We start from the raw sequence: 27,957 nt of genomic DNA, 5'->3' as shown, positions 1-27,957 counted from the left end.
CCTGTGATTTGTACAGTCCTTTATTTCCACAATCACTTTTCCCCCGCTGTCTTGACTTTCTCAGATGTCACACATCGGCTTTCCACAACTGCACAATTTTCCCCCGGATCTATGTCCAGACTTGCTTATCCAGCTACGTCCTAGGAACTACCAACCACTCATTTGTGCAAGACATCTTGGCCGAGCTTCATGCCCTTCCCGCCTGCCTGCCATCAGGGACCTCGTGGCTGTACCTTCCCAGCTCGCTCCACGTGTCTGCTCCCGGCCACCACCTGAGTCCCGCCGGACGCCTCCGCCTACTCACTGCCCCGTCCTCTCTCGCTCTCCATAAACCACCTGTCCGATGCTCACAGCACCTGTAAGTCTGAAATTTAAAATGTAGCGAACCCAGGACTGCCAGGACCGGGTCCCCAGCCCCTGGCACCCACGCTCCCCCCCAGCGCCCACCACAGGTTCAGAACCTGCAGACGGTCCATGATGAATTCAGAGCCGAACGGCCGGTCAAGGGTGTGAATCCACCTCTCCATCCTCAGTCGGCACTCGCGCTCCTTGGTATAGACAGGGTCGCAGTGCCCGCTAAAACTCGCCCGACGGTGCATCTCGCAAGCTCCCCGATCGGTTCTTCGGAACACGGGATGGACCATCACTGATGAAAAACTGGGGAAAGTTCCAGAACCAGGCTACCGACGTCGGTCCTGGCATTACCACTTGTGCATTGGGTGCCCCATCATTCTAGGCCTCAGTTTCCTCACCTGTAACACCCGGGTACTTACAGTATTTAGCGAAGCTATTGGCAGGGGCAACTAGGACCAAAGCTCCCGACACAGGTGTTGTTATCAGGAATCAATGTTTTTATTAACAGCATCCTCCACGTCCCACGCCGAGGCCGAGACCCCAAACCCTCGCTTCCCGAGCCCGCCCCGCCCCCGCACACATTCCGCGCAACCCCGTCCGCGCACCTACTACGCCCCGCCCGCGCCCCGCCCTCACAGGCCACGCCCCCATCAGGCCCCGCCTTCCAAGGCGCCGCAGCCAATGAGCCCGCGGCTCCGTATCCGGGGATCCCGGTGCGGCCACCGCCTCCCGCGCACACACGGCCATGGCGGAGGTGAGTGAGCGGGCCGGGGGAGCCGGCCCCCCACCTCCGCGCACCCGTGCTCCCCGCCGCCGGACCTCAGCCACGTCGGGGCCCTGGGCGCGGAGACCCGCCCCGCCCCCGGCTCTGAGGATGGGAGGCGTTACCCAGGGCGCTGCGTCCGTTGGGACCCGAGGGGCGCGGGGCTCCGTCGATAGCCGCCCCCGGCCCTTGCCCCCCCTTCCCCGGCTGCCACATCGCGGGCTGCAGTGCGCATGTGCAGGAGCCGTGGCGCTGGCGGGGGCTGCGGAGTGGGGAGGGGGCGAGGAGGGGGCGCCCGACGGGGGCGTGGGAGGTGCGCCGGGGTCTCCCCTCCCTCCGCTGGCCCGGCGGTGCGCGTGCCGCCCCTCCCCTGCCTTGACCAACTTTGCAGAGCACTCTCTGGTCGCGCGGTCGCGCTCTCCCCGCCCAGACCCTGCTTGGGACCCAGCGCCGCATCCCGCTCTCGAGCGCCCAGGTGCGGGGCACCGCCGAGTCGCCCTCCCGCCAGATGCCGGGCGGGATTCGAACTCGGCACGCGGGGTGGGGTGGGATGCATAGGTTTCTTGAGGGCGGGTAGAGTTAGACCAGCCTTTCCCGGAGACTCGAAGTTACTTCTAGGAGCCTCTTCTCTCCGTCCGGGAAAGCAGGCCCAAGACCCTTACCCCAAATCCTTGAGGCCTGATAGGATTTGGAATTCCGAGCTTTTCCGGTTTATGGATCTGTCTGAGGAGTTTGGAACTGTGATGCTTGACCAAACTCACCTAGGCTGTCTGGGATAAAGAACGACACCTAAGAGCTTCTTGCCAGGTCAAAAAACTTTCACTTTTGGGGGGTTTCTTGACTTGGGAATATTGAGTAAGACAGTGTGGACCTGCTCTCACCGTCTAGGACACTAGTGAGGATGAAATGAGGTAATGCACCTGCTAGGGGCTCAGTAAATGTGACTTTTAGTGCATGGTGATTCCTTCTGGGGATGCAGCAGTTAAGGCCCCTGCCAGACAGGTCCACAGACTCTGCAAGTGGTCCTCACCGAATGGGTGGGTGGTGCCACTGAGGCCAACAGGGAGGAAGGTACTCACCCGATGAGGTGCAGCAGTTTCTCGGGATATTCGGCCTGGTCATGGCCCCACATCTTAGCAGAACATGGGCAGGTGTTGTGGAGGGCAGGGATGGCCATTCTTTCCCACCAGGGACTTTCTCAGGGGCAGCAACAGGCTCTGCATTGGTGCCAAAGAGGGTGTGGGCAATTGGGTGCAAGGCTAGGCCTCTCCAGCCAGTTGTGGCCTTGTGCTGGGTGCCTGAATCCAAAGGGGTCTTAGAGAGTTAATCCTCCTTTCTTAAGGGGCATTTAGGGAAACAGGCCTCATGGGGGCAGTGGCTGGCCTTACCGTTTGGAGGGAAGCGGGTGGTTGAGAGTGTGTGTGTGTGTGTGTGTGTGTATATGTATGTATGTATGTATGTGTGTGTGTCTGTGCTCTTGGCTCAGGGGCATGGGTGGTGGTCTTCCTGGGCACCAGGTGTCATTGGGGCAGCACTCTTGGCCTGGAAGATTGCTGTGTGTCATGGATGGAAGGACAGATTCCCCAGCCAGCCTGCCTGGATTGCTGCTGGGTTTGGCTGTTGACTTTGCCTTGCCCAATGTTGAGGCTCTGGAACCCTCACAGCAGCCAGCTGCCCTGGGTGCTCCTGTTACCCCTGTTGACAGTTTGGGGAGGTGCCCCTTTGAGTGAATTTGAGTTGGTTTCCTTGGAGAAAGCCTACATGTGGGGTCCCCTATATGCCTGGCTCTGTGGGAGGCCCTGAGGGCCTGGTTGTGAGTAGAAACCCAACAGTGACGGTCCTAACGGGCCTTAGGGGCTGCTGGTCAATAAAGAAACAAGTGTGCAAATGTCAGACATGGTGAGCCAGGGCCAGCCTCTGCCTAGGAGACTTGTGGCTCTGGAGCCTCTTATTCTTTGTGACTTGGGGCAGGTTACTGAACGTCTCAGCCATGATTTCCTAATCTCTGAAATGGGAAGAGCCGAGAGCAAGAGGTTACATGAGGTCTGGGCGCAGGGGCTTGCACAGAGAAGCTGAGCCTCATAAAATCACTGATAACCAGCTATGTAACCGATGAAAATGGTGATGTGTTACCTAGCAGTAAGCACTTGATCAGGATTCACTGCTTTTTGTCATCTCTAAAGTAGCCATCAGTACCCTGTCAGCACTGTGAGAGGACAGGCAGTGCTTGAGAGTAGATGGTGCTTCGACCGCTTTCCTCATACCTAAGTACAGTACATGGTCATTGTCTTGTGCTTAAACACCCCCATGGCTTTCGTTATCCCCTCCCTGTGGTCTCCGCCTGGTGGTGTGGTCCCCACAGATCTCTGTCACCCACACCAACCCCCTGGCTCCTTCCTTTTTCTTGTGTACTCTGCACCTGGAGGGACTCGGCTACCACAGTGCTGTTCCCGTGCTCCACAGGCCCTGCCTAGAAATGCCCTCGGGGGCTTTCCCTGATCCCAGCTGTGCAGGCCCCCACCCTGTTTTCTCCTTTAATACTGTGTATATCCACTTGTTTGTATCTGTGTCACCAACTAGACTAGGAACTCATGTGGGTGGAGATGGGCAGAACCTGTTTCTGGATTGACCTCCATGCACCCATTGCCTACTGCCTTTCCTGGCCCAGAGGAAGCACTCAGTAAACGCTGGTCTAATGGAGCAGTGCAGTGCTGCCCAGTGGGACCGACCACCTTTGCTGGTGTGGGTGAAGGATGTTTCATTTAACTATTGCTGTGAAATGAGCCACTTGGAAACTGAGTTTTTCTAACAATCATTTTATTATTATGTTTCATAGTCCTGAGGGTTGACTGGGCTCAGCTAGGCAGTTTTCATTCAGAGTTAGTCATGTGGTTGGAGTCAGGTGATGGCTGGGCTGGAAGGAAAGCTTCCTTGCTCAGGTGTGGCTGCTGGTGCAGGCCACCTACTTGTGGCCTGTGTGGCTTGGGCTTCCTCACAGCATGGCAGCTGGGTTCCAACAGTGACTGTCTCAGAAGGTACCAGGTGGAATCTGAGTTGCATTTTACCGCCTAACCTAAAAAGCCACATAGCACCCCTCCCACCAAAGTCACAGGCCCACCCCTGCGGACAGCGAGGGGGTGCAGAACCCCACCTCTTGAAGGGAGGCAAGCATATTAGCATCACGTGGGAAGAGCGTGTGGGGTGCACCAGCTTGGAGAATTGGATCTGCCACAATGTCCCTGGGGGTTAAACTGGGAGGGGCTAAGTAGCAATTAGCTGCAGCCCTGGAAGAAGGGGCCTGAGGAGTCAAGGCTGTCCCCCTCCAGACAGGGCAGTCTTCCTGCTGATGAGCTTGCACCTCCTTCGTGCGCAAAAGACCTGGCCTGGACACCAGGTTATGCGGCCCCCTCTTGTTGGGGACTAAGTCTCTGGAATGCTGTCTTTCTTCCTTCTCCCCCCCTCCACTGTTTTTACCCAGAATGCCCTTAGCCACCTACCCATCCTCTTTCTTTTTCCATCTTGGCAAAAGGAGCAGTGTGTGTGTGTGTGTGTGTGTGTGTGTGTGTGTGGGAGGCCAGGTCAAAGCAGGGACGAGAAACTTTCACTTTGAGGGGGGTGTTTCTTGACTTGGGAATATTGATAGATATTTGGAAATTCTTTCTAAACTTTTTTTTCTAAATTTTAAAACTTTATCTTGGTAAATATTCTAATCTTTTTCCTTTTTTCTTTTTGCAAACTGCTTTATTGATGTATGATATACTTGTTTTAATGTGTACAATCCAGTAGTTTTTAGTGGTTCAAAGAATTGTGCAACTATCATGAATTGATTTTAAAACATTTTCATTGCCCCAAAAGAAGCCTTGTATTCCTTGCTTGTCACTCCCCATCCTCCTCCCCCGTCCCTGGCACCCATGAACCCACTCTCTGTCTCTGTGGATTGCCTCTTCTGGACATGTCACATGACCTCCATGTGTTCAAGGTCCATATGTGGTAGCAAGTGTCAGTGCCTCGTTCCTTTTCCTGGCTGAGTAATATTTTATTGTTTTGTTTGGTATTTCTGTTCATCAGCGGATGGACATAGGGTTCTTTCCACCTTTGGCTGGTGTGAGAAATCCTGCTATGAATGTTTATATGCAAGTTTCAGTGTAGATAGATGTACAGTTTTCTCTTGGATATCACAGGGGAGGAGGAACCTAACTTTGTCCCTTTACTCTCCTAGGTTCTCCTTGGGGTTCCTGTGATTTAAACTGGCGAAAGGCAGCCTAACTAATAAGAGTGAAACAAGTAGTGCCCATCACACGGGAGAACTAGGTGATGGGTAACTGGGGTGGTGAGGAGTTGGGCTTCAGTAGCATCTGAACAAAAGAACAGTAAATCTTAGAGGAGTGACGACAAAGGAAAAGGACTGAGTTTCTAAGGGCATCAAGTTGTGGGAAGGTAAACATGGGGGAACTAGTGGAAATTCAGGCGAGTTAGTAAGGTCTTTGTGTGCAGATTCTCTCTTGGTGCCATCTTGTCCCCAGTGATGAGGGGGCTCTCTTCCTGGTTTGGGGGGCACCCTCACAGGAGTTTATGTTCTGCTTTCAGCTCATCCTGTGTCTGGTTTTCTCAGTTGTCTTCTGTTTGAAATAATCCTTATGCCAGAGTGGTGTATTTTGGGGTGGCATACTCTGAACCCCTGGGAGTGAAATTGCCAGTTAACACTGTGGTAAACTTTTGGAGGAACTGTAGATTGTTTCCCAAAGTGGCTGCTCCATTTTACATTCCCTCCTCAATGGTCTGCATTCTTCCTGACACAACTTGTTCTGTCTTTTTAGTCATAGTCATTCTGTGGTTATGAAGTGGTATCTTACTGTGTTTTTTATTTGATTTCCCCTGATGTTGAATATTTTTTCACATGCTTATTGGCTGGCCATTTGTGCATCTCTGGAGAAATGTCTTTTCAGACCCTTAACCCATTTTAAAATAGGTTATCTTGTTATTAATGCATTGTAAGAATTCTTTATATATTCTAGATGCAAGTCCTTTTTCAGCTATATGATTTACAAGTATCTTTTCCCATTCTGTGAGCTGTCTTTTCACTTTCTTGATAATGTCCTTTGAAGCACAAAAGCCTTTTATTTTTATGAAGTCCAGTTTATCAATTTTTTTCTTTTGTTGCTTGTGCTTTTGGTGTCTTATCTCAGAAACCGTTGCCTAGTCCAATGTAACAAAGATTTATCCCTGTGTTTCTTTCTAAGAGTTTGATAGCTTTAGCTCTCATCTTTAAGGTCTTCGACCTATTTTGAGTTAATTTTTGTATATGGTGTAAGATAGGTGTTCATTTCTGTTCTTTTGCATGTGAACATCCTAGTTGTCCTAGCATCATTGTTGAAAAGGCTGTTCATTCCCCATTGAATTGTTTTGTCACCTTTGTAAAAATTCAATTGATTGTAAATATGTGGGTTTATTTTTGGATTCTCATTTCTATTCCTTTGATTTAAATGCCCAGCCTTATGCCAGTACCACATTGTTCTGATTGCTGTAGCTTTGTAGTAATTTTGAAATCAGGAGTGTTCTCTTTCAAGATTGTTTTGGCTACTCTGGGCCCCTGGAGTTTGCATACTATTTTTGGAATCTGTTTGTCAGTAGACAGGTAAAAGCCAGCTGAGATTCTGATAGGCACCACATTGAATCTGTAGATCAGCTGGGGAATATTGACAACTTAACCGTATTAAGTCTTCTGAGCCATGAATATAAGTTGTCTTTCCACTTATTTAGCTCTTTAATTTCTTTCAACATGTTTTGCACTTTTTAGAGTATAAGTTTCTAACTTCTTTTGCTAAATTTATTCCTAAGTATTTTATTCCTGTTGAGGCTGTTGTAAATGAAATTGTTTTCTTAATTTTATTTTTGGCTTGTTAATTGTTAATATATGGGAATAAAATTGATTTTTATATATTGATCTTGTAATCTGCTACCTTGCTGTACTTATTTATTAGTTCAGATAAGTTTTTAGTGGATTCTTAGTACCTTCTATGCAAGATTATTTTGTCTGCAAAAAGAAATAGCTTTACTTTTTGCTTTCCATTTTGGATTCCTTTTATTCCATTTTCTTGCCCCGACTAGAACCTCCAGTGCTACTTTGAACAGACATGGTGAAGGCGGGCATTCCTGTCTTGTGCCTTTCACCACGAAGGGGTCTTATTGGATTTCATCAGGGGGTTCTTTATGAGTAGTTTCCATTCTTTCCCTAGTTTGTTGACCTTTTAAAAAAATTTGAGGTTTTTATTATACCACAAAATATACCCATTTAAAATGTGTAATCTGGTGGTTTATAATATGCTCATAAAGTTTTAAAACTGTCACCTCTGTCTAGTTCTGGGACATTTTCATCGCCCCAAAAGGATGCCCAACCCCATTAGCAGTCACCCTACCCCCTCTCCAGTCCCGGGCAACCATGAATCCACTTTCTGTCTCTGGGTTTGCTTGTTCTGGACATTTCACATAAATGGAATCACATACTGTATCACCTTTTGTGTTTTCAAGGTTTATCTATTAATGTTTCACTTCTTTTCATGGCTGAGTCATATTCCAGTGTGTGTATAGACAACATCTTGTTTATCCATTCGTATGCTGTAGGACTTTTGGGTTGCTTTATCTTTTGGCCTTTGTGAATCATGCTAATGTGTGAACATGTGTGTTTAGTATGGATGCATGTTTTTAGTCTTCTTGGGTAAGTACTGGGAGTAGAATTAAATGCTGGGTCATTTGATAACTCTATGCTTACTTTTGGAGGAATTTCCAGGTGTCCTAAAAGTGACTATTTTGCCTTTTGAAGGCTGGGACCCTTGTGTAATGGGCATGGCTGTCAGTGAATGCCTATTGGGTGTGTGCAATAGGACTGTGTGTGGGCCTAGGTTACCTGGTCCCTGTGTCCTGGGTGGGTGATAACCACTATTAGCTACTGGCTGTGTCAGGCTCCTCACAGTCCCCTGTGGGTGTTGTTTTCCCACTTGGAGATGAGGACATTGAGGTTCTGATGTTTAGAGCTGCTGTATAAGCCTACTTCAGTGCAGCCTCTGTGTGCTTGACTTAGGAGCAGGGGAGTAACTTCTAGCGGCTGCATGCCTAGTTCCACTATCAGTGTTCCCTCCTCAGCTCCTGGAAGCAGCTCGCATGTGTTAACCCCCAGAGTCTAGATGAGGTCACTCAGAGAGCCAGGCTTGCTTTTGGTGGGTTCTAGGCTGGTTGAACTAACCCTGTTTCTCTTTCTTTGCAGGCCTCCTCGCTGGAGAGGCAGAGCCCTCAAGTGGTCTCCTGCCTTACTCACAGTTTGTGCCCCAGGGAGCCCGGATTACCGACAACAGCAGGTGCCTCCTTTGCCCCTACCTTGCTCCTGCTCGGGGCCACCAGGGCCACTGTCATTGTAAGAGACAGAACCTTGCTCAGCCTGGCAAGACAGAGACAGTGTGCAGACGGAGTCCAGGGACAGGGGTACAGACAGAGTGGCCAGGACTCTGTTTCCTATTCTATATATTGGGGGCCAGGCTACCCAGGGGAGGATCAGAGCGCCTGTGTCATGGCTGAAGGAAAATGGAGGGGCTGAGGGAGGTAGAATGGGTGCTGAGTGGGCACCACCCTTGGGTGCCCTGCACCTTCCCTGAGCTGGCCACCTGCCCCCACCCGCCTAGCCCCTGTACTCCTCCTACTGCTGCTATGTGCTTTGGACTCACTTGGAGGACCAGCCTTGGCCTTCATGGCTCCATGACTTGGGTTGATTGAGACTTCGTTATTTTGTTTGTAAAATTCAACTTACTGAAGACCAATCATGGAGAGATAGCAGTGGACACATCCTGGCTCTTTTGGGAAAACTCAAAATCTGGTAACATCTACCACCCATTGGGCCGTGCATGGGACACTGCTGTGGTGAAGAGGGAGAAGAAGGGACTGGCATTTGTTGGGCCTATTGCATGCTATTCATTGGCATTCTCCCTGTACTGTGCCTGCAATGACTCCCAGAAGTGGGTGTACAGCGTCACCCTTGTGTTTCCTGTGCTGAAGGCCTTGCCCAAGCCTTGCAGGTACCAGGAACCAGGTGTGGAGCCAGCTTTGTTGGGTCCCTGTGCTCTATTGATGCTGACTCATCTGGGGCTCATCTCTTCCTTGTCCACTTGCTCTCTCCCCAGACCCTTGCAAGCATCTGTGGTCAGGAAAACACATCCCTAAAATGCCTAGAATTTGTGTGCAGTTAGCCAGGTGTGCTCTTGTCAGAAGTCCTTCTGTTGGAAGTTCCCACATTGTAGACTGACATTGCTGACTACATGCATGTATAGACACAGACGCACAGACACACACACACACGCACACACACAGCCTCACATATGCACACAGCCTCATAATGCACACACGTATACATGCACACATATAGCCTTACACGTACTTGTGCACACACATCCACACACTGCATTCAGATGAGCACATGTCATGCATGTAGGTATACACAGCTGCATGCACACAGCCCCACCAGGAGCACACATGCAGGCACATGTGCCTACACACATGCGTGCATGTGTATAAATGCACATGTACAGCCTAACACAGCTGCATTGATGCACATGTATGCACAGGCATGGCCTTTCATATATGCATGTACACACATGTGCACTGGCCCCCCACTGTGGGCTTTGTCCCTGGTGGCAGTTGGGCCACTGTTGCTTTTTCTACCTCAGCCATCTTCAGTCTCAGTGCGATGATGGAGATGGGTGGGGTGAGGAGCTGATGCAGGTGGTGTCCCTCTATAGGTGTGTCAATGGGCTCTGCAGACCAGCAATTCAACCTTGCAGAGATCCTCTCGCAGAACTACGGCATCCGGGAGGAGTGCGAAGGGACCACAAGACGCCCAGCACAGCCTGAGGAGCTGGACAAGGACTTCATTTCCCAGGTACTCGGCTCAGCTGAGCCCTGTACCCCATGTGGGTGGAGCCCTACTGGGCAAACTCCACAGTTTCTTTTGGGTGAATTGGTCTGCAAGCTGCTCAGATTCTGCATTGACAAGTTCTACTTGCACATTTGTTTGCAAAGCTGCAGGCCCTGTGCTAGAAGCCGAGGTCACAAGGGACAGGGCAGCTTGTCTTGCCTTCAAGGGGCTCTAGGGTTATAGAGTAGTGGGGTGGCTGGACATTAAACATACCATTCTCAAACTTTTTGGCCTCAGAACTCCCCACCCTCTTAAAAATTATTGAGGATCTCAAGCAACTTTGATGATGCAGTAAGCCCATTGTTAATAGAAATAACAGATTTTTATGAAAATGAAAAAATAACTTTTCCAAAACAAAAATAAAATCAAGGAAGAGTGGAATAGTTTTACATTTTTGTAAATCTCTGAATGCAGGAACAGTGTAAGAGAATCCAGCTGCTGTCCTGGCAGATGTGTCTGTTGTGATGTGTTCTGGTTGAAGTGTGAAGCTGACCTCATGCAGATGATCATGAAAAAAGGGTGGAGAATTTAACAACCTTTCAGAAGTTATGGTTATTTTTTGATGCTGGACCAAAATTCAGCAACTAGTCATTTTGTAAAGGGTGATTGCAAAGTAGATTCTGTATCCATATCTAGCGAGCTTCCTGAACTTGGTTATGTCACAATCCAATAATCTTGAACTTGGTCTGGATCTTAACCCAGGTGTAACCTTGTCATCTCTGCACTGGTGACATGTTTGCAAAACCCTGGCTTTCTAACAAGTAGATCTTCCACATGTTGACAGTTTACAATATAAAATCTAAAAACATACATTTGTTAATACCAGAGACCTGGGGGCTTAAACACCAGACATTTATTTTCTCATAGTTCTGCAGGCCAGAAGTCCCAGACCAAGGTCTTACAGGACTGTTTGTGGGGAGGCCCTTCCTGGTGTGCAGACACTGTTCTTACCAGGTCCTCACATGGAGGGGAGAGAGTTTGCCTATCAGATCAGAAGTCAGGGTCCCACACTCATGATCCCGTTTAACTTTAAGTATTCCCATAAAGGCCCATCTCCAAATATAGTCAGTCAGGTTGGGGATTAGGGACCCAACATATGAATGGGGTGAGCAAACACAAACATTTAGTCCATAACAGTACCAGTACTGATTTTATGAGATGTCTTTAAGTATTGGGAATTTTTTTTTAAGGACTAACCATCGGGCATTTGTTTAGCTTGGTGTCATGGATCACTTGGTGCCAATTTGCTCTTATAACCAAAACAAATGTCTTCTCTTCAAAAAAGAAAAAAAAAAGTTCAACATAAATTTAAAATTTCTCAGAACTCTTATACCTAAATCAGCTATTAGCTAAATACTTAGGTCTAGATTTTCTTAAAAACGAAGTTAAAAGCAGAAACCCTTTCATTTCGTATTACCTATTACCAGAGGCTGTGGTAATTATCAAGTTCACATTGTCAGATCCATGTTTCCTCAAATTAGAATTTTTTGCTTAAAAGCTCATTTTACTCTCACAGCAATCACAGCAGTCATTTCTTTGGAAGTAGCCTTCCACTTAGTTTGTGTCTGAGATGATGTCTGCCTGGTACCAGGTGACAGACTGTTGTCTGCCCGCCATTTTTTTTTTTTTAATCCTAACCCATTGTTTTTTTTTTTTTAGAGAGAGTGCAAGGCGGGAAGGGAAAGAGAGAGACAGAGAAAAACACTCATGTGAGAGAGACATCAATTGATTGCCTCCTGCATGTGGCCCAACTGGGACCGGGGATTGAACCTGCAACCCAGGTACATGCCCTTGACCAGGAATCAAACCTGTGACCCTTCAGTGCTCGGACCAACGCTCTAACCACTGAACCACGGGATATTCGTAATTGAAACTAGCATCTTTTTAAAACTGAGTGGGTGGCAGTAAGGAACATGCATTGGCGACTCACACACTTTGTGCTCCTGCCTCCACTGCAGGATGCTGTCCACGGACCATTGACTGCTCCATCAGCACAAGTGATGGAAGTATTGGCATAATAGTGTTGTGAAGGTCCCAGGGAACCTGGGCATCTTTGGGCCACTGTGTGAACCCCTCCAACCAATGCATAATTAGAAACTGTGCTGCGTCATACAAGAACTTGGTTTAGAGGAAGGGCTGGGAGGGAGCTGGGTGGTCTTCCACAGCAATGGAAGTCCTAGCACAAGAGCAGGGCAGAAGTTGGTAGGGGTGGCAGATGTTGACCCCCAGAAAGAATGAGAAGGAATGCTCAGGAGGCTGGAGGCTGACAGTGACCCCTGGGGTCAGGACAGAGTGTGGTCAGAAGGAGTAGAGATTTACAGGAGGGTGAGAAACCATTTGAAACCAATACTGGAGAGGAAGGTGGTAATAGTTTTTGTTTCTTTCTTTCTAATAATTAAATGTCTTATTTCTGGCCCTAGCTGGTTTGGCTTAGTGGATAGAGTGTCGGCCTGCAGACCGAAGGCTCCCGGGTTTGATTCTGGTCAAGGGCATGTACTTTGGTTGCAGGCTCCTCCCCTGTCCAGACCCTGGTCAGGGTTCATCCAGGAGGCAACCAATCAATGTGTTTCTCTCACATCGATGTTTCTCTCACTTTCCCTCGCTCTTCCACTCTAAAAATCAATAGAAAAATATCCTCGGTGAGGATTAAAAAAACAAAAATCCTATATAATAAAAGGCTAATATGCAAATCAACCAAATAGCAGAACGACTGGTTGATATGACATGCACTGACCACCAGGGGGCAGATGCTCAACACAGGAGCTGCCCCCTGGTGGTCAGTGGGCTCCCATGGGGGAGTGCTGCTCAGCCAGAAGCTGGGCTCATGGCAGGCGAGCGCAGTGGCGGTGGTGGGAGCCTCTCCTGCCTCTTTGGCAGCACTAAGGTTGTCTGACTGCCGGCTTAGGCAGTTGGACATCCCCTGAGGGCTCCCGGACTGCACAGGCCGGGTTGAGGGACCCCTCCAAGTGCATGAATTTCGTGCACCAGGCCTCTAGTAAATAAATGAATGTCTTATTTTTGTTTCTTTTCTATTGGATGGGCTTTGAGTATGCCCTGGCTGGTGAGTTCAGTGGTTAGAGCATCGACCCATGGACCAAAGGGTCGCAGGTTCGATTCCTGGTCATGTACCTGGGTTGCAGGTTTGATCCCAGGCCCCAGTCGGGGCATGTGTGGAGGCAACCAGTCAATGTGTCTCTCACATCGATGTCTCTCCCTACCTCTCTTTCTCTTCCTCCCTCTCTTCCACTCTCTCCGAAAAAGCAATGAAAAGTATATTCTTAGCTGAGGATTTAAAGAAAAGAAAAAGAAAACAGTGTGAGTAGTTCTGGTGTTCCCAATCCTGCCTTTCTGTTCTGACTGTGATGGGGTTGTTCTGGCTGTGCATTGTTGCCCAATGAGGGCTGACAGCACCTCTGTCACACTGATTGGGCATCTATCTCTTTACTTAGTGTACTGAGTGCTTTATAAAATCAGGTGGATGTTGGATTTTACCAGATGCATTTTCCATATTTGTCCAGACATTTATATGTCTTTGCCCTCCTGACTTATTGATGTCATGAGTTCTGATAGATTTCCAGATAGCATGCCATCCTTGCTTTCCTGGAATCAAGTCTGAACGCTTTTGAGCAGGGAACTTTTCTGGGCAGTGCAGTGTGGACTGAGAGGCCAGTCCTGGCTCCACCCTTTAAGGCTGGTGACCTGGAGCACATACCTGACCTCTCTGGGCTCTGGTGTCTTATCTGTGCTATCCTGGGGGTTGTAAGGGAGTCCTTGGGTAAAGGTCTGGATCTGGGGTCTGCCTGGGGTGAGTTGCCAGAATGTGACAAATTGGCCCTGGTTGTGGTGGCTGAAGGGGCTCAGACAGGAGGAGGGGAAGCCGAACGCCTAGAACAGCCCCTCCTGACAGAGCCCTATTCCCCCTCAGAGCAGTGACATGCCCCTTGATGAGCTGCTTGCCCTCTATGGCTATGAGACATCAGGCCCCATCTCGGAGCGGGAGAGTGAGGGCAGCGATGCCACAGCCACCCTCCCAGACATGACCCTGGACAAGGTGAGTGGGGTCTCTTCCTGGAACTTGTGGGAAGATTTAGGGAGGGCAGGCACGAAGGCCTCAGAAAAGAAGTGCGAGGCCTAGATTACTTCTTAGAGGGGACTCTTGCTCCCCAGGGTTATAGCTGGTGCATTCAGGGTTAGAGTGGCCACAGAGAGGGAGCTGAGATGAAAAGACTCTGAGCACTGGCCAAAGAGGGGCAGAGTGGAGACTGGGCTGGAGGCACGCAGCTGGGAGGGAAGAGAATGAGTGAGGTCCTGACTCTCCAGTCCTCACAGGTCAGGGGTGTTGCCAGGAGGAGGGCTTTATTACCAAAGCTGAAAAACAAATGCACAAGGAGAGAGCAGTGGCTGGGGCTCTAACCGTCCCAAGGCAGGCATAGGTGGTATCCCTTTCTGGACTGCAGGGTCTGGGCTCAGGGACACAAGCATCCATGCTGGCCCCCTGGCTGCCCTGCCCTGGCCCCTAGTCTCATCTGCAAAGTGGGAAGAGCAGCCCCACGTGAGCCCTTGCTGTTCCCAGAGGGAGGACCATCAAGTTAGTGTCACCGTTGTTGTTATTAGTGTTATCTTAAGATTGTTGAAACAAACTGCAAAAATGTTCTTTACTTTTTGTTAAAAGGAACAAATAGCGAAGGATTTGCTTTCAGGGGAAGAAGAGGAAGAGACACAGTCCTCGGCCGATGATCTCACCCCATCTGTTACCTCCCACGAGGCTTCTGACCTTTTCCCTAGCCAGAGTGGACGTAGGTGTCCTGCCTGCTCCTCCGCTTGGGCTGGGGCGAGCAAGGCTCTAGTGATGCAGACGGGGGGCTCTGGGCTACTCTGGGGAAATAACTCAGACGCAGATGTGTGGTGCCTCTGGGGTGCCCTGTCTCTATCTGAGTCTCTGGGGTTTTCGTCTCCCTGGCCAGTGAGCCGAGACTGACGGGCTGTAGTTTACAGGAGGGAATGTGTTGATTCCTATAGCTTTTGGAATCAAAAGGCCTGTCAGATGTGGGGGCAGTGTCCCAGCAGCACGAGGTGCTGGGGGCTCACAGCTGGCAGTTAGCAAATCCCCACACCTTTGCCCATTGCGCACCTGTCACCTGGTCAGGGCTTGGGACATGCCTCTTCTCAGGAGTGGCATGGTGTGGGGGTCAAGTGGATGGAGAGAGGGGTGGAGGCTGCAGCAGGGAAGACCTGGGATCCACTAGCTGGGGAGCTACCCAGTGCCACAGATGTGTCTCACCTGCATCCCCTTTCCCAAAGCCCGCTTCCTGACTGGCACAGAGAAAGAGCTGGGTTCTTCCACCTCATCTGACACTGAGGAGGACCCTCTTCCTGCCAACAAATGTAAGAAGGTACGTGGCCCTGACCCTGCAGTACCTTCAGCATGGGTCTCTGCCTGGTCCTGGGGTGAAGCGAAATGCACAGTCTCTGAGAAGTGGGCTGCTCTGGGACTTGGCCATGGTGTTGGGACCTTGAGCCCGTGCTGCTGTGGCTTTGGCTGGCCTGGGGATGTGGCCCCAAGGTCCTGTCCTGAGTTCTCTGAGCTGGGCATCAGGACACCTGGGTCCTTGGACCTCATCCCCTTGATACATGACTGGCTATACTGGACAGATGGACAAGTAGATGGAGACACATGGTCACTCACACACCCACACACACCCAGGTCTCTGCCTCCCATTCTCAGACCATAGGACTTGGCATCTGTGGAAAGATTGCATGGACCAACACAGCCCTGGGCTCTGAAAAGTGGCTGGGCCTCCCACCTGCCCTGACTCTCCTGGGTCTTTGCCTTTGCAGGAGATCATGGTTGGGCCTCAGTTCCAAGCCGACCTCAGCAACCTGCACTTGAACCGCCATGGTGAGAAGAGTAAGTGGGGCCTGGATCATGGTGGGGACGGGGAAAAGAAGATGAAAACCCCACTCCAGTCAAGAAGGAACTTGCACATCCAGTCAGACTTAGTTCCCAAATCCTCTGAGGGCTCAGGCTGGCTCAGGTGCCTGCCCTGTGCCAGCTATGGCAGCAGGTTTGCAGAGTGCTCGCTCAGTGGGCAGGAGGAAGTAAGGGAGACTTGCCTCCTGCCCAGGGCCTTGCACTTTCCTCTGGGCACTCAGGCTCTTCCCCACTTAGCCCACAGGCCTCCTTTACCTTGTCTGTGTCCTGTCTCAGTATCCTCCAGAAACCAGTGTCCCTCTGTCCTGCCTTGTCTTTCAGGGTACTCCCTAACTTGGACTTGATATTTGTATGTCTGTCTGTAGAGGCTTTTGTTTTTTAAGGTAGGAATTGTTGCCTCCATTTATAGGTGAAGAAAACCGGATGTGAAGTCATTTACCTACTGAGTCTTGTTTTTCTTGCCCCACAGCCTCTACAGGCTCGGGACTGGCACTCTTTTTTCAGGAGGCTTTTCTAGATAATTCAGCAGCCAGGATTGGAGGTAGGGTGGGACAGACAAGGGAGACAGAGACCCTTAGTAAAGGGTAAGGCCTCCCAGGGCAGAGGCTGGGATATGGGTGTGATGTGATGTGCTTGCTTTGTTGAAGGCAGTTTGGGCAAAGGATGGCAGACAGGAAGGTGAAGTTAAGCTGGGTCACAGGGGACACTGCAAGTGAATCTCTGCATCTGACCACACCTGGGACCCTCCCCCAGAGAAACGCACTTGTACACACCTTAGCCACACCCTTAGAGGGGCCAGAGCTGTGCCAACCCTGGTCTGGAGCCTAGCCGTGGAGTATGTTTTGCCCTTGCTCTGACCCCCAAGCTTGCCTACAGGGAACAGGTCTTTGGTACTGTGGGGATGGGAGCTGGCCTCTCACTCATGTTACACTGTGAGGTTAGGTCCATGTGTGTGGCATGTGCATCTTGTGTGTCATGTTCCCTGTATGGATGTACTACATTGGTCAGCTCTTCTCCTATTGGCTGATCCTGTGGTTGTCTGCAGCTGTGGTTATGAACATCCTCAGGTGTGTCTTAGTGGACACACTCATTCCTGGATAGATGACTGAGGGGGCATATGGGGGCCTACATTAGGTCTGTGGATACTGCTTAGGAGGTTCTACCTGCAGCATGCGCGTCTCCAGTGCTCCACGTCCTCATCAACACTTGATAGTATCTTTCTTGTTGCTTTTAGCCCTTTGGGTGGGTTGAGTCATGTCTCTTGGTAGCTTTCATTTGCATTTCTCTGATGAGTAATACTTGGTCTACTGTCTCATGCGAAGAGCCTGCTCCAGGCCTTTCCCATTTTTAAATGGGTTGTCTTCCTCTTTCTTATTTGCGGGGCTCCTCCTGCGTTCTGGATGCAGGTCCTGTGTGGGCGCTGTGCACTGCACGTTTTCTCCCAGAGTCCAGCTTCCCGTCAGGATTTTAGCCACTGTGTGTGCTGTTGAGGGAGTCTCCGAAGGTCTGGCAGAGAGTCTCCTTTATTGACTTAATTTGATTTTTGTTTTATGATTGGAGGTTGGATTCTGGGTCCATTTTACTCCCCATATGAATATTCAGTTGCTCTGGCACCACATATTGAAAAGGTAATTTTTCCTCCACTGAATCGAAGTGGTGCCTGTGTCGAAAACTAACTGTTGGTGGTGTGTGCGCTGTTTCTGTGTTTCTGCTTCCACATTGGGGTGATGCAGGTCTAGCTATGAAGTATTGTTGCCTGTTCATGTAAGTTTGTAAATTAGCTTGTCTGTTGCCGTGACACTGCCTGTCATTTTATTTTGTGTTTGTCCTTGGTAGGCTTTGGGGTCAGGTATGCTGGAAGTGCCTTTTACTAACATCAGGGAGAATTTGTGTGAGATTGTTACTATTTCTTCTTTATATGTTTGGAAGAATTCCTCAGTGCAGCTGTCTGGGCCTGGGTTTTACTTTAGTTTCATGTTTGTGGAAGAAGATTTTTAGTTACAAATTCAATATATTTAATAATATAGCTCTATCTAGAGTTTTTGTTTGTTTTGATATGTTGCATTTTTGAGGCATTTATCCCACTAGTAAGTTATTAACTTTATTATAAAAAAGATTGTAATATCCTATCTTCTTAATGTCTGTAGGATCTATAGTGATGTCCCCTTTTTGAGTCCTGATATTGGTATTTTGCATTTTCTCCTTTTCAGTCCCCCTTGATCAGTCTTACTAGGAGTTTGTTACTTTTATTGCCCTTTACCAGGATTTTCCTCTGTTGTCTGATGGCTACTTAATTCATTTTTATTTTTATCTGTATTTCTTCCCTCATAGTTTATTTCATTTTAGTTTGTTATTCTGTAGTTCACATTGTGATAACTTCTCCCACTCAGGGGTATTTTAAAAGCATTCTGTTTAATTTCCAAACATTGGGGAATTCCTAGTTATCCTACTGTTACTGATTTCTAGTAGAAGTCCAATGAACATACTCTGTGATTTCAGTCCTTTGAAATGAGGTGAGCCTTGTTTTATGGCCAGTATTTGTCTATTTTGTAAATGCTGCTTTCTGTTTTTATATTTGAAGTGTATGGCATATTTTTGGATCTAATTTTTTTTTTAATCCAGTTTGATTCTCTCTTGCCTTTTAATAGAGAGTATGTAGTCCAGTTACATTTTGGACTGTTTTTCATGCAATTGTGAAAATAATTGGGATAAGTTACCATCTTCTGTGTGTTTTTTCTTTGTTCCATCTGTTCCCCCCCCCCTTTATTTTTTTTGTCTTCTTTTTGATTAGTCAAGTAGTTTTATTCTATTTTTTCCTCCTCTTTGATATGATAAGTTTTCATTTTTATATTACCTTTTCAGTGATTATCCTACCTTATGCTGCAAGAATTTTTAAAACATCAATACTTGACTATTTAGTCAGGGGCACTGACCTCATTTCCCTTACATTGTCAAATAAAAAAATGGCAACAGCCAACACAAATAATAGCTGTCTGGTGTGAATAAATCACAATTATACAGTATACTTTATTTTAGTCAGATTGGCAAAACATATATTTTTTGGTGTGCTGCAGAATTTTAGTAACTAGTTTCTGTGCACCATGAGATGAGAAAGGTTGAAAATTGCTGCTTTAAATAAGTGCATTCTAATCCCCTCATCTGTCCTGCCCGTTGTGCAGCTGCTGCTTCTGCATGTGCCACAGCGACAACGTTGTGGTTTTCATGCCTGATGTTCCTTACACTTATTCACAACTGCCTGGATAGTACTGTTCACTCCCTCCAGCTTCCATTTGGGATAATTTCCTTCTACCTAAAGAACTTGCTCTTTAATATTTCTTATGATGTTGATGAATTCTTTCAGCTTTTGTTTATCTGGAAAGTCTTAATCTTGATTTCACTTTTTAAAAAATATGTTTTTATTGATTTTAAAGAGAAAGGAAGAGAGAGGGATATAGCGATAGAAACATCGATGAGAGAAACATCAATGTTTCCTGCACGCCCCCTACTGGGGATAGAGCCCGAAAGTTGGGCATGTGCTCTGACCGGGAATTGAACCAGTGCAGTGACCTCTTGGTTCATGGGTCAATGCGCAACCGCTGAGCCACACTGTTGGGCTGATTTCACTTTTGAAGAGTATTGTCATGAGTCTAGCTTTCTAGATTTGCCAGCTTTTTCTTCTCACTTGTGAACCGTTTTGTTCATTGTCTTTGGTATCTGTTGTTTCTGTGTAAGTCAGATGTCTGTCTTACTGTTTGTGTTGGAAACCTTGTTCATTGTTTCCCTGCAGGTTGATTACATTTTCTTTTGTCTTCTAGCATTTTTACCAGATGAGCCCAGATGTGGTTTTCTTTGACTTTGTCCCGACTTTTTGTGATCTGGAGTTTGGTGTCATGCATCAGTTTCGGAGAATTCTTGGCCATTGTCTCTTCAGATTTTCTTCTGTCCCATTTTTTGTCCATGTCTTCCATGACTCAATTATACATATGACTGTCTTCTTCATCCCCTAACTATGTTCTCTTCAAATTCAGTTTAATTCCTTCTCTTTAATTTTTATTGAATTCTTTCGATTTAATTGATCATGTCTTCTGCTCTGTCCAAGCTGCTATTAGAGCTGATCAGTGGGTTCGTAAACTCACAGATTGTATTTTCCAGTCCTGGAAAGTCCATGTGATTCTTTAAAGTCCTGTCTGCTAACTCTGATTTCCAGCCATTTGTGGATTTACTTATGCTCCATGGATTTTCTCTCACATTCACATGCTAGGCAGGTGGAGGGCTAAGGTTGCAGGATGATGTTATTTTATTTTTTCCAGAGAGTGGCCTGTGGTCCTCTTGGGCCAACCACCCTGGCCAGGCTGGGACTTGAATCAATATGGAGGGGCTCTTGCATTGGGAGAGGTCACAGCTTCTGTGGTTCTCAGCACCAACCCAGGAGTTGTTGGTTCCCAGTCAATTTCCCAACCAGAGACATTCCAACACAGGAGCCATTTTTCTTAGTGTGTTTTTCACTTTCTGGCCACTGTACTGGGCAGTTTGGTTTGTGGTCCCTGTGACTCTTCCCTAGTTAATTAAGAAGTGCTGGCACTGGGGTCTTTCCAGACTCAGCCCTGAGATCTCCCTTCTGTCTCCCCATCGGGTCCCTCCCCAGCTAGAGGTTGCCACCCACTGCCTGCATGGGACAGGACTCCCCTTCCCTGGGCAAAGTACACTCAAATGTGGCTTGTAGGATGCAGTGGTTAGAGTGGTTGTTGCCTAAGCGAGACCACTGGGACCCAAGTTCTCACTGCCATTGAGTCCAGGCTCTTCCCTCAGCTTCCTTGGGATTCTGTTGTTCAAGACTTGCAAACTGTGCAAATGGCTTTACCCTCCCTGACCCGTTACCTACAACTCCCTCCCCTAAGGCCATGCTCAGAAGTCCCCCCTTCCTCAACCCACACTATCTCCTGCCTCCTCCAGGAGGCTGCCTTGGATTTCCCAGCTGGGAAGCACCCAGTTGGCCTCCCACAGCTTCCACCTTTTGTTGTTCCCCTGACCACCTCTGGCCTGGAGGGGTGTGTAAGGGATGGGCCCAGGTCACAAGAACCGGACATACAAATTAAATTAGCAACTGTCCTTTGGAGGTGCTGTGACAGCCAACCTGGTGGATGCTGTGGGGAGGGAGTGTGTACTCTTCGAGGTGTGGGCATGGAATTTGTGCCCACTGCTGACCCTGGCACTCCCTCTAAACAGTTTATGAGAATGATGACCAGCTGTTGTGGGACCCCAACATCCTCCCTGAGAGGGAGGTGGAGGAGTTCCTGTACCGGGCAGTCAAGCGGAGATGGCACGAGACGACTGGGTCTCAGCTCCCAGAGGGAGAAATGGTGAAAGATAGTGAGCAGGTAGGCAGCATGCTGGGTGGTGTGAACACCCCCATATCCTTGTCCCGGTGGTGGTGTAAATTCCCCCTGCATGCTCCCACCTTGATGGTGAGGTAAATGCGCTCTGATAGCCCCACCCCAGTAGTGATGTGAATGCCCTCATTATCCCTACCCTGATGGTGTGAACACCCTGGATATCCCTGCCCTGATGATAATGTATATATATTCCTCAAACATCCCTGCCCTGATGGGGTAAATGCCCCAGTATATCCATCTTGATTGTCATTTGAACACCCCCATATCACTTCCCTGATGGTGTTATAAACACTCCCCATATCCACAGCTGATGGTGGGGTGAACACCCCCATATAACCACCTGGATGATGAATTAAATCCCCCCCCAATACTCCTGTCCAAATGGTGTGTGTACCCCTATATGCCTGCCCTGATGGTGCATGATTGCCCTTATTTCCCCTCTCTGATGGTAGGGTAAACCCCAATATCCTCACCCTGATGGTGGTGTGAATGCCCCCATATGCCTGCCCCAATGGTGGGGTAAATGCTCCTGCTGTTGCTGCTGGTGAGCAGGTGGGACGAGGCTTTCCCTTCCCCAGGCGCTGTATGAGCTGGTGAAATGCAGTTTCAATGTGGAGGAGGCTCTGCGGAGACTGCGGTTTAACGTGAAGGTGATCCGAGGTGAGTGCCCTGCCCACCCCCACCCTTACTAGCTGTCCTGGTCTGGGCACTGCTGACGCCACTGCCTCCTCCTGGTTGTAGATGGGCTCTGTGCTTGGAGTGAGGAGGAGTGTAGGAACTTTGAGCATGGCTTCCGCGTGCACGGGAAAAACTTCCACCTAATCCAGGCCAACAAGGTGAGGACACAGCCCATCCCGCTCCCATTGGGCTGCACCATGGCCTCCTTGGGGCTGGAAAGAACCTGGGAGCCTGGGCACATGGCACCCTACACCCCACAGCATGAGGTTGTGACTCCCTTTACCAGGCTCTTGAGGCTCCTCTGAGCTGAGGGCGAAAGCCCTGGTGTCCGCCTCTCACTCCTACATGCCTGCTCTCATATTCTGGTCTCCTCTGTCAGGGCACTTCCTTCCCCCAAAGAAGGCTCCAATATGGGAAATGAATATGATGGCATCTCAGTCTCAGAGAGCTCCGCCACCTGTGCCCAGAGCCTGTGCTGCTGTACTGACTGCCAGCCTGGACCCCACTCTCAGCCTCCAGCCATAGGGAACAAGGGTCTCTTAGTTTGATCGAACCAAGGAAATAGGTCTCTCCTGCCACCTGTGACAAATGCTCATGACCAGAGGGGCTGCTGAGTACCAAGGCCCTGCCCTCCCCTGGACCTGAGTCCACCTGTTTTTCTTAGACCTGAGCTACTTTTCTTCCCCTGGACCTGAGTCCCCATGTCCTTCCTAGACGTAGGTCCCTCTCCCTGGATTCTGGCTGGATATGCTCCTATGACACTGTCTCAGAGTCTGAATTTCCCTTCGTCTTGCCATGGCTCTCTCTCCTCACCCATCTCCTAGTGGGTTTTTGCCCTTCTAGGGAAGCAGCCCTGGCCCCTTCCTCCTATTCATGGTGACACAGCTCGTGGAGACGCAGGGCCTGGCTGAAACCTAGCTCACATTCGGGGCCTCTGTCCTCTCTTGGGAGGTTGGAGTAAGTGAGACATCTATGCTGGGACAGAGGATGCTCAGCTGGCCTGCCCAGTGTCGTTTCAGGTGGCACTAGATTCTCTAGGCAGATCAGCTCCTGGGTGGCCTGATGCAGTGCGCTGTTCCCTGCATTTCCACTGCAACCGAGGCTGCTTCTGTGAGCAAAACTTCACATGCATCGCCTTCCACATGCCTGCCCCATGGTTACCACACACGTTTTAAGTTTGCACCTACCCTGGCCCCACGGAGGCTGTGACGCTCTCACTATCAGTCAGGCCCCCTGATGCACAAGGGTGTCATTGGGAAGAGGGGACAGCTCGTGTGTGCCCTGCCTGCCCCCCTGGTTCCCAGGCCTCCCTGGGCTCTGTTGTCTATCCCTCATCCTGGGGACCAGCAGGTTTCTCACATGTACCTGTAACAGCCCTGGCCTTGCTGTGGGGCTCATCCAAAGTGAGGATGCCCCAAGAGGTTTTGCCAGGTGGCATCCAGCTCCATGCTGGACTGTCCCTTATCTTTCTAGGGTGCTGTGTATGTGACCTGAGTCGAGGTTTATGAAGCCCCAATGTGTCCTTTAATGGCATTTCATGTGCTCATAGACAGCTCTCCTTTGGGGTGTTAGTGATGTTCCATAGGAAAAGCAAGCTTGGCCAGGTTGCATGTTGTCCTTTCTGGGTAGAGTCTCTGTCCCTGGTGTCTGCACGAGGGCTCGTTTTCCCCCTCTCCTGGGCCTGCGATGAGCAGGGGATGAGGTGGACACTTTTGGGAGCTTGGCGAGGTCTGAGGAAAGGGAAGCGGACACTGGACACATGGACCCAGAGTGAAGAAGAATGGGGTCCCGTGTCAGCAGGTGGTGGAGCTCTCTGAGATTGAGGTGCCATGTTCAAGGCAAAGGGATGAGCCCTGGACACAGGGGTGGCCTGTGAGCCTTAGATGGGGGCTGGAGGTGGGTTCAGAGGACACTGGGGGTGTGGCAGGTCTTTGAGAGCGCTGGTTGCTGTAACCTGTTCCCGCTGCCCTGGGAAGCGGAGGGAGCTGGGCGTGTGGGGCCCAGATGACACCACACTGTCCCTCAGGTGCGTACAAGGTCTGTGGGCGAGTGTGTGGAATACTACTACCTGTGGAAGAAGTCTGAGCGCTATGACTACTTCTCCCAGCAGACGCGGCTGGGCCGGAGGAAGTACGGCCCATCAGGAACTACGTATGTGTGGCGGGCTTCCAGCAGGACCTGGGGTCAGGGGACGACTGGGAGTCCCAGGGAACACCTCCCACCTGAGGCAGCTGTCTGTTTGCAGTCCCCCATGGTGCCATCTTTCCACAGGGATACAGACCAGGACCTAGATGGCAGTGACCCCGATGGCCTCGCCCGTCCCCGCTCCTCACCGCCCCTGCCCCCTGCCGCTGATGGCCTAAGCCCTGAGCAGGACCCCCTGGCACGGATGCACATTGGTAAGAATGTGGGTGGGCCCCTACCTTTGGGGGAGCACCCTTGTAACGCACTCTGACCTGTGCCAGTGAACACTAAGGACCAGGTGTCTGGGAACCATTGTCACTTCACCCCATGAGGTGTCACACATGTGCGTTGTCATAGGAGCTTGTTGGTTTCCCATATGGAGAACTGTGTGTGCCCTGCAGCCCAAAGTAGGGTCTCCTCTCGGCCCCAGGTGGTTGGGCTGGGATGTGGGACTCCTCTCTGGACCCCAGGTAGTTGCAGGGGCTCCTCTCTGGTCTAGGTGATTGGGGCTCTCCTTTCTGGGCCCCAGGTTTGAGGTCTTCTCTCTGCATCCCCGATGGTTGAGGGGGCTCCTTTCCGACTCCAGGTCAGAGGGCTCCTCTCTGGGTCTCTGGTGGTTGGGTGGGCTCCTTCTTGGCCTCATGTTGGGGGGCTTTTCTCCAGGCCCTGGGTGGTTGAGGAGGCTAATTTCTGGTCCCAGGTCGGGGGCTGTTCTCTGGGCACCGAGTGATTGTGGGTGGGGGGGCTCTTCTCTGGGCCCCTGGTTAGGGGGCTCCTTTCCAGGTCCCAGGTTGGGGATGGTTCTCTCTGGGCCCTTAGTGGGGAGGGCTCCTCTCTCGGTGCCAGGTGGTTGGGGGGCTTCTCTCTGAGCCCCAGGTTGAGGGGGCTCCTTTCTGGGTTCCAGGTTGGAGATTCCTCCCTGAGTCCCAGGTCAGGGAGCTTCTTTCTGGGCCTCAGGTGAGGGTTGCTTAGCCTGAGCCGCATGTGGGAGGTTTGGGATATCTGAGCCCTCCCAGCATCCTGGGCCCAGGGCTACACCAGAGCAAGACAAGGCCCAGTTAGTAACTTCAGTTTCTGAAGGTGAACACAGGGAAGGACAAGGACCTTTTCTCTCTAAGTCTACTGGGCTCGGGTTTAGATTGTCCCCTGGTTCCAGAATCTGGTTGGTCCCATATTTGTCTGGGAGGGCATCCACGTCTACCCATCCCGGCGTTGCCTGTCACGCCCCTGTGTACAGAGCTCACAAATTGCACGTTTACCTTGACTTGGCAGTGTGCTCAAGCATTGTGTTGTTGTTTTGAATCTGTTGTGTTCTGTTCTGTTTGAAAAACAGGAGTCACAACCTTCCAAGGCAGGGCCTTAGCCTGGGTACAGTTTAGTATAACTGGTTTCTTTTTTTTAAAATATATTTTATTGATTTTTTACAGAGAGAAAGGGAGAGAGATAGAGAGTTAGAAACATCAATGAGAGAGAAACATCGATCAGCTGCCTCCTGCACACCTCCTACTGGGGATGTGCCCGCAACCCAGGTACATGCCCTTGACCGGAATCGAACCTGGGACCTTTCAGTCTGCAGGCCAACGCTCTATCCACTGAGCCAAACCGGTTTCGGCTAACTGGTTTCTTTTGTGGTCATGTGTATTTCATGTATTTGTGTGAAGACATCAGTGACGGGGGTCTATAGGCTTTGCTTTCCCTGGCAGAGATTTGGCTGGAGCCTGCATAGGTTGCATCCTGAGGGCAAAAAGTGTGATTTTTAAGCTAATGCACCTTAGCCAGGATGGTTGTGGATCCTGGGAGGGCTGGGCGTGGCTGCTGCTGGGGCCTGGCCTCAGCCGTGTTCTCCCCTTCTAGAGCCGCTGAGCATGGACGGCATGACTGGCAGTGTTGGTGAACCCGAGGAAGGCTCCAACAGCCTCCCATCCTTGGAGCAAGGGCCCTGTCTGTTCCAGCAACTGGACACCCCGCCAACTGTGCCCGTGCCCCAGCAGCCCCCAGCCCTGGCCGAGCCGGCCTTCTGCCCCTCCGCTGCAGCTGCTCCAGAGCCCAGCACCAGCTCGAGACTGGCTGTGGACTTGGCCCTGCCAGAGGCCCTTCCTGAGGAGCTGCCCCAGGTCTCCAGCCACGTGGATATGGATGGAGAGCCCGAGGAAGCTGTGGCCCCTGCACAGGTGGCCTTGTCCGTCACTGAGTTTGGACTCATTGGCATTGGGGATGTGAATCCTTTCCTGGCTGCCCACCCAGCGTGCCCGGGCCCTGGGCTGCACTCGGAGCCCCTGTCACAGTGAGTGCAGCCCCCACCCTAGGGGCCCCCAGCCTCAGGCTGAACTGAGGAGAGCGGGAGGGGTCTGCCCTGAGGGTCCGAGGGTGGTGTGGCCCATGGAGCAGGCTGTTTGTTTCTTTAGTTTTATTCTCTTCTTTTAATTTGGCTTAATTTATTTTTTTGACTAGGTAATAACATTCATATGGTTCAAAACCCAAAAAGGTACAAATGGGGCCAGTGCTAGTCTCCTCCCACCCCTGCCCCAACCACCAGCTCTCCCCAGGCACATGTGAAAACACGGTCTGCTGGCGGGGGCAAGGTTGGGAGCCACGTGTTTTGCCCACAGCGCTCAAGCCGTGCAGTCTGTGGGACTGGACTGACCCTTTCTTGGTCTCTCTCTCGGTCTCTCCCCTCACTGCAGCTGTAACGTGATGACCTGTTGATTCCTGGCCACAGGCAGGTGTGTGTGTGGCCTAGACTGGACTTGGGGCCACTGTGGGTCCTGCCTCTGTCAGTCTTCCCGACCCTTTTCCTCGTGGGCCTCGGGTAACGCCATCTCTGCTTCAGAACACTTCAAGGACTAGGGTGAGCAGTGGCAGGGCTATCAGCCCTGCCCCTCGCCACACAGCCCGGCACCCTCGGCACCTGGCACCACTGCCTGGCTGCAGGCTGCCTCCGTGGGACCTGTTGGGCAGCTGGGTGCAGAGGGCCCGGCCCCCTCTGGCCAGCAGAGGCAAAGAAAGGCATCCCTGCCCGTCAGGGAGATGGGGAGACAGGGCAGGACGCCGCCCCCCCACCAGCAGCCTCTGCCCAGGAAGCCCCCCAGCACCTGCTTGGCTCTGTCTCACCGCACCTGGCAGGGCCATGGGCTGCCCCAGCCCAGGGGTCAGTGGGCAGCTGCTACTCGGTGCCAAACCCCACGGGGCACAGAGCCATATACCTCGACGTTGGCCCCGCCCCACCTTTGACCTCACCCACTCTGTCCACTTCAGGAAAAGCCGCACTTTACGCCCACCTGCCTCCTCTCTATCTGCCCCAGGGCTTCTCAGCAGCCTCCTGGGTTCCAAGAGACAGGTGACTGACACCCCCTGTTGCCTGCAATGCCGAGGGGCCAGGCTCCAGCCTGTTTTTCTGACCCTGCGGGTCATATTTCTGTTGAAGCTCCCCAGCAAGATGGTTTGGGGTCCTGGTCCGTTTCTTCCCCCACCTCCCTCTTTTTATTTATGTTTCTGTTTACAAATTGGAGTGGGGTCCTCCGGGGGGGCAGGGCAGCACCCCCAGCCCTTGGGTGTCATCAGGAGAGTTTTGGCTCGAGCCCATCTGCAGAGTTGGACTCAACCTTCCCTGTCACCCCACCAAGGACCACACTGTGAAGTGAAAACTGCCTTGAATCTCTTGCTGTTTTATTTATTAAACTTTATTTGAAGCCCC

The 27,957-nt window shown here is 50.6% G+C and overlaps 1 protein-coding gene across 6 annotated transcripts; it reads left to right on the top strand.

Annotated features, from left to right (window-relative positions):
* Positions 1–1,078: 1,078 nt before the first annotated feature.
* MIER2 (MIER family member 2) lies at positions 1,079–27,957 on the top strand. Of its 6 annotated transcripts, XM_070415563.1 has the most exons (14): positions 1,079–1,108; positions 8,379–8,469; positions 9,901–10,040; positions 14,002–14,127; positions 14,749–14,872; positions 15,378–15,469; positions 15,915–15,984; positions 21,235–21,386; positions 21,980–22,061; positions 22,143–22,237; positions 24,106–24,230; positions 24,351–24,478; positions 26,118–26,547; positions 26,948–27,957. In XM_070415563.1, exons 1-14 carry the CDS (start codon positions 1,100–1,102, stop codon positions 26,967–26,969), a joined length of 1,686 nt encoding a protein of 561 aa, XP_070271664.1. In that variant the 5' UTR covers positions 1,079–1,099; the 3' UTR covers positions 26,970–27,957. The 6 variants fall into 6 exon arrangements, with proteins under 6 accessions (XP_070271664.1, XP_070271669.1, XP_070271665.1 ...); XM_070415564.1 differs by lacking the exon at positions 1,079–1,108 and having other exon boundaries at positions 8,462–8,525; XM_070415565.1 differs by lacking the exons at positions 1,079–1,108; positions 8,379–8,469 and adding an exon at positions 8,951–8,981.

Source organism: Myotis yumanensis, unplaced genomic scaffold (genome assembly GCF_028538775.1).
Source record: "Myotis yumanensis isolate MYYU_CA2020_CCGP unplaced genomic scaffold, mMyoYum1.0.hap1 SCAF_5, whole genome shotgun sequence".
NCBI classification, from domain to species: Eukaryota; Metazoa; Chordata; class Mammalia; order Chiroptera; family Vespertilionidae; genus Myotis; species Myotis yumanensis.
The sequence above is the reverse complement of the archived record's forward strand: the minus strand, read 5'-3'. Positions and strand labels throughout refer to the sequence as shown.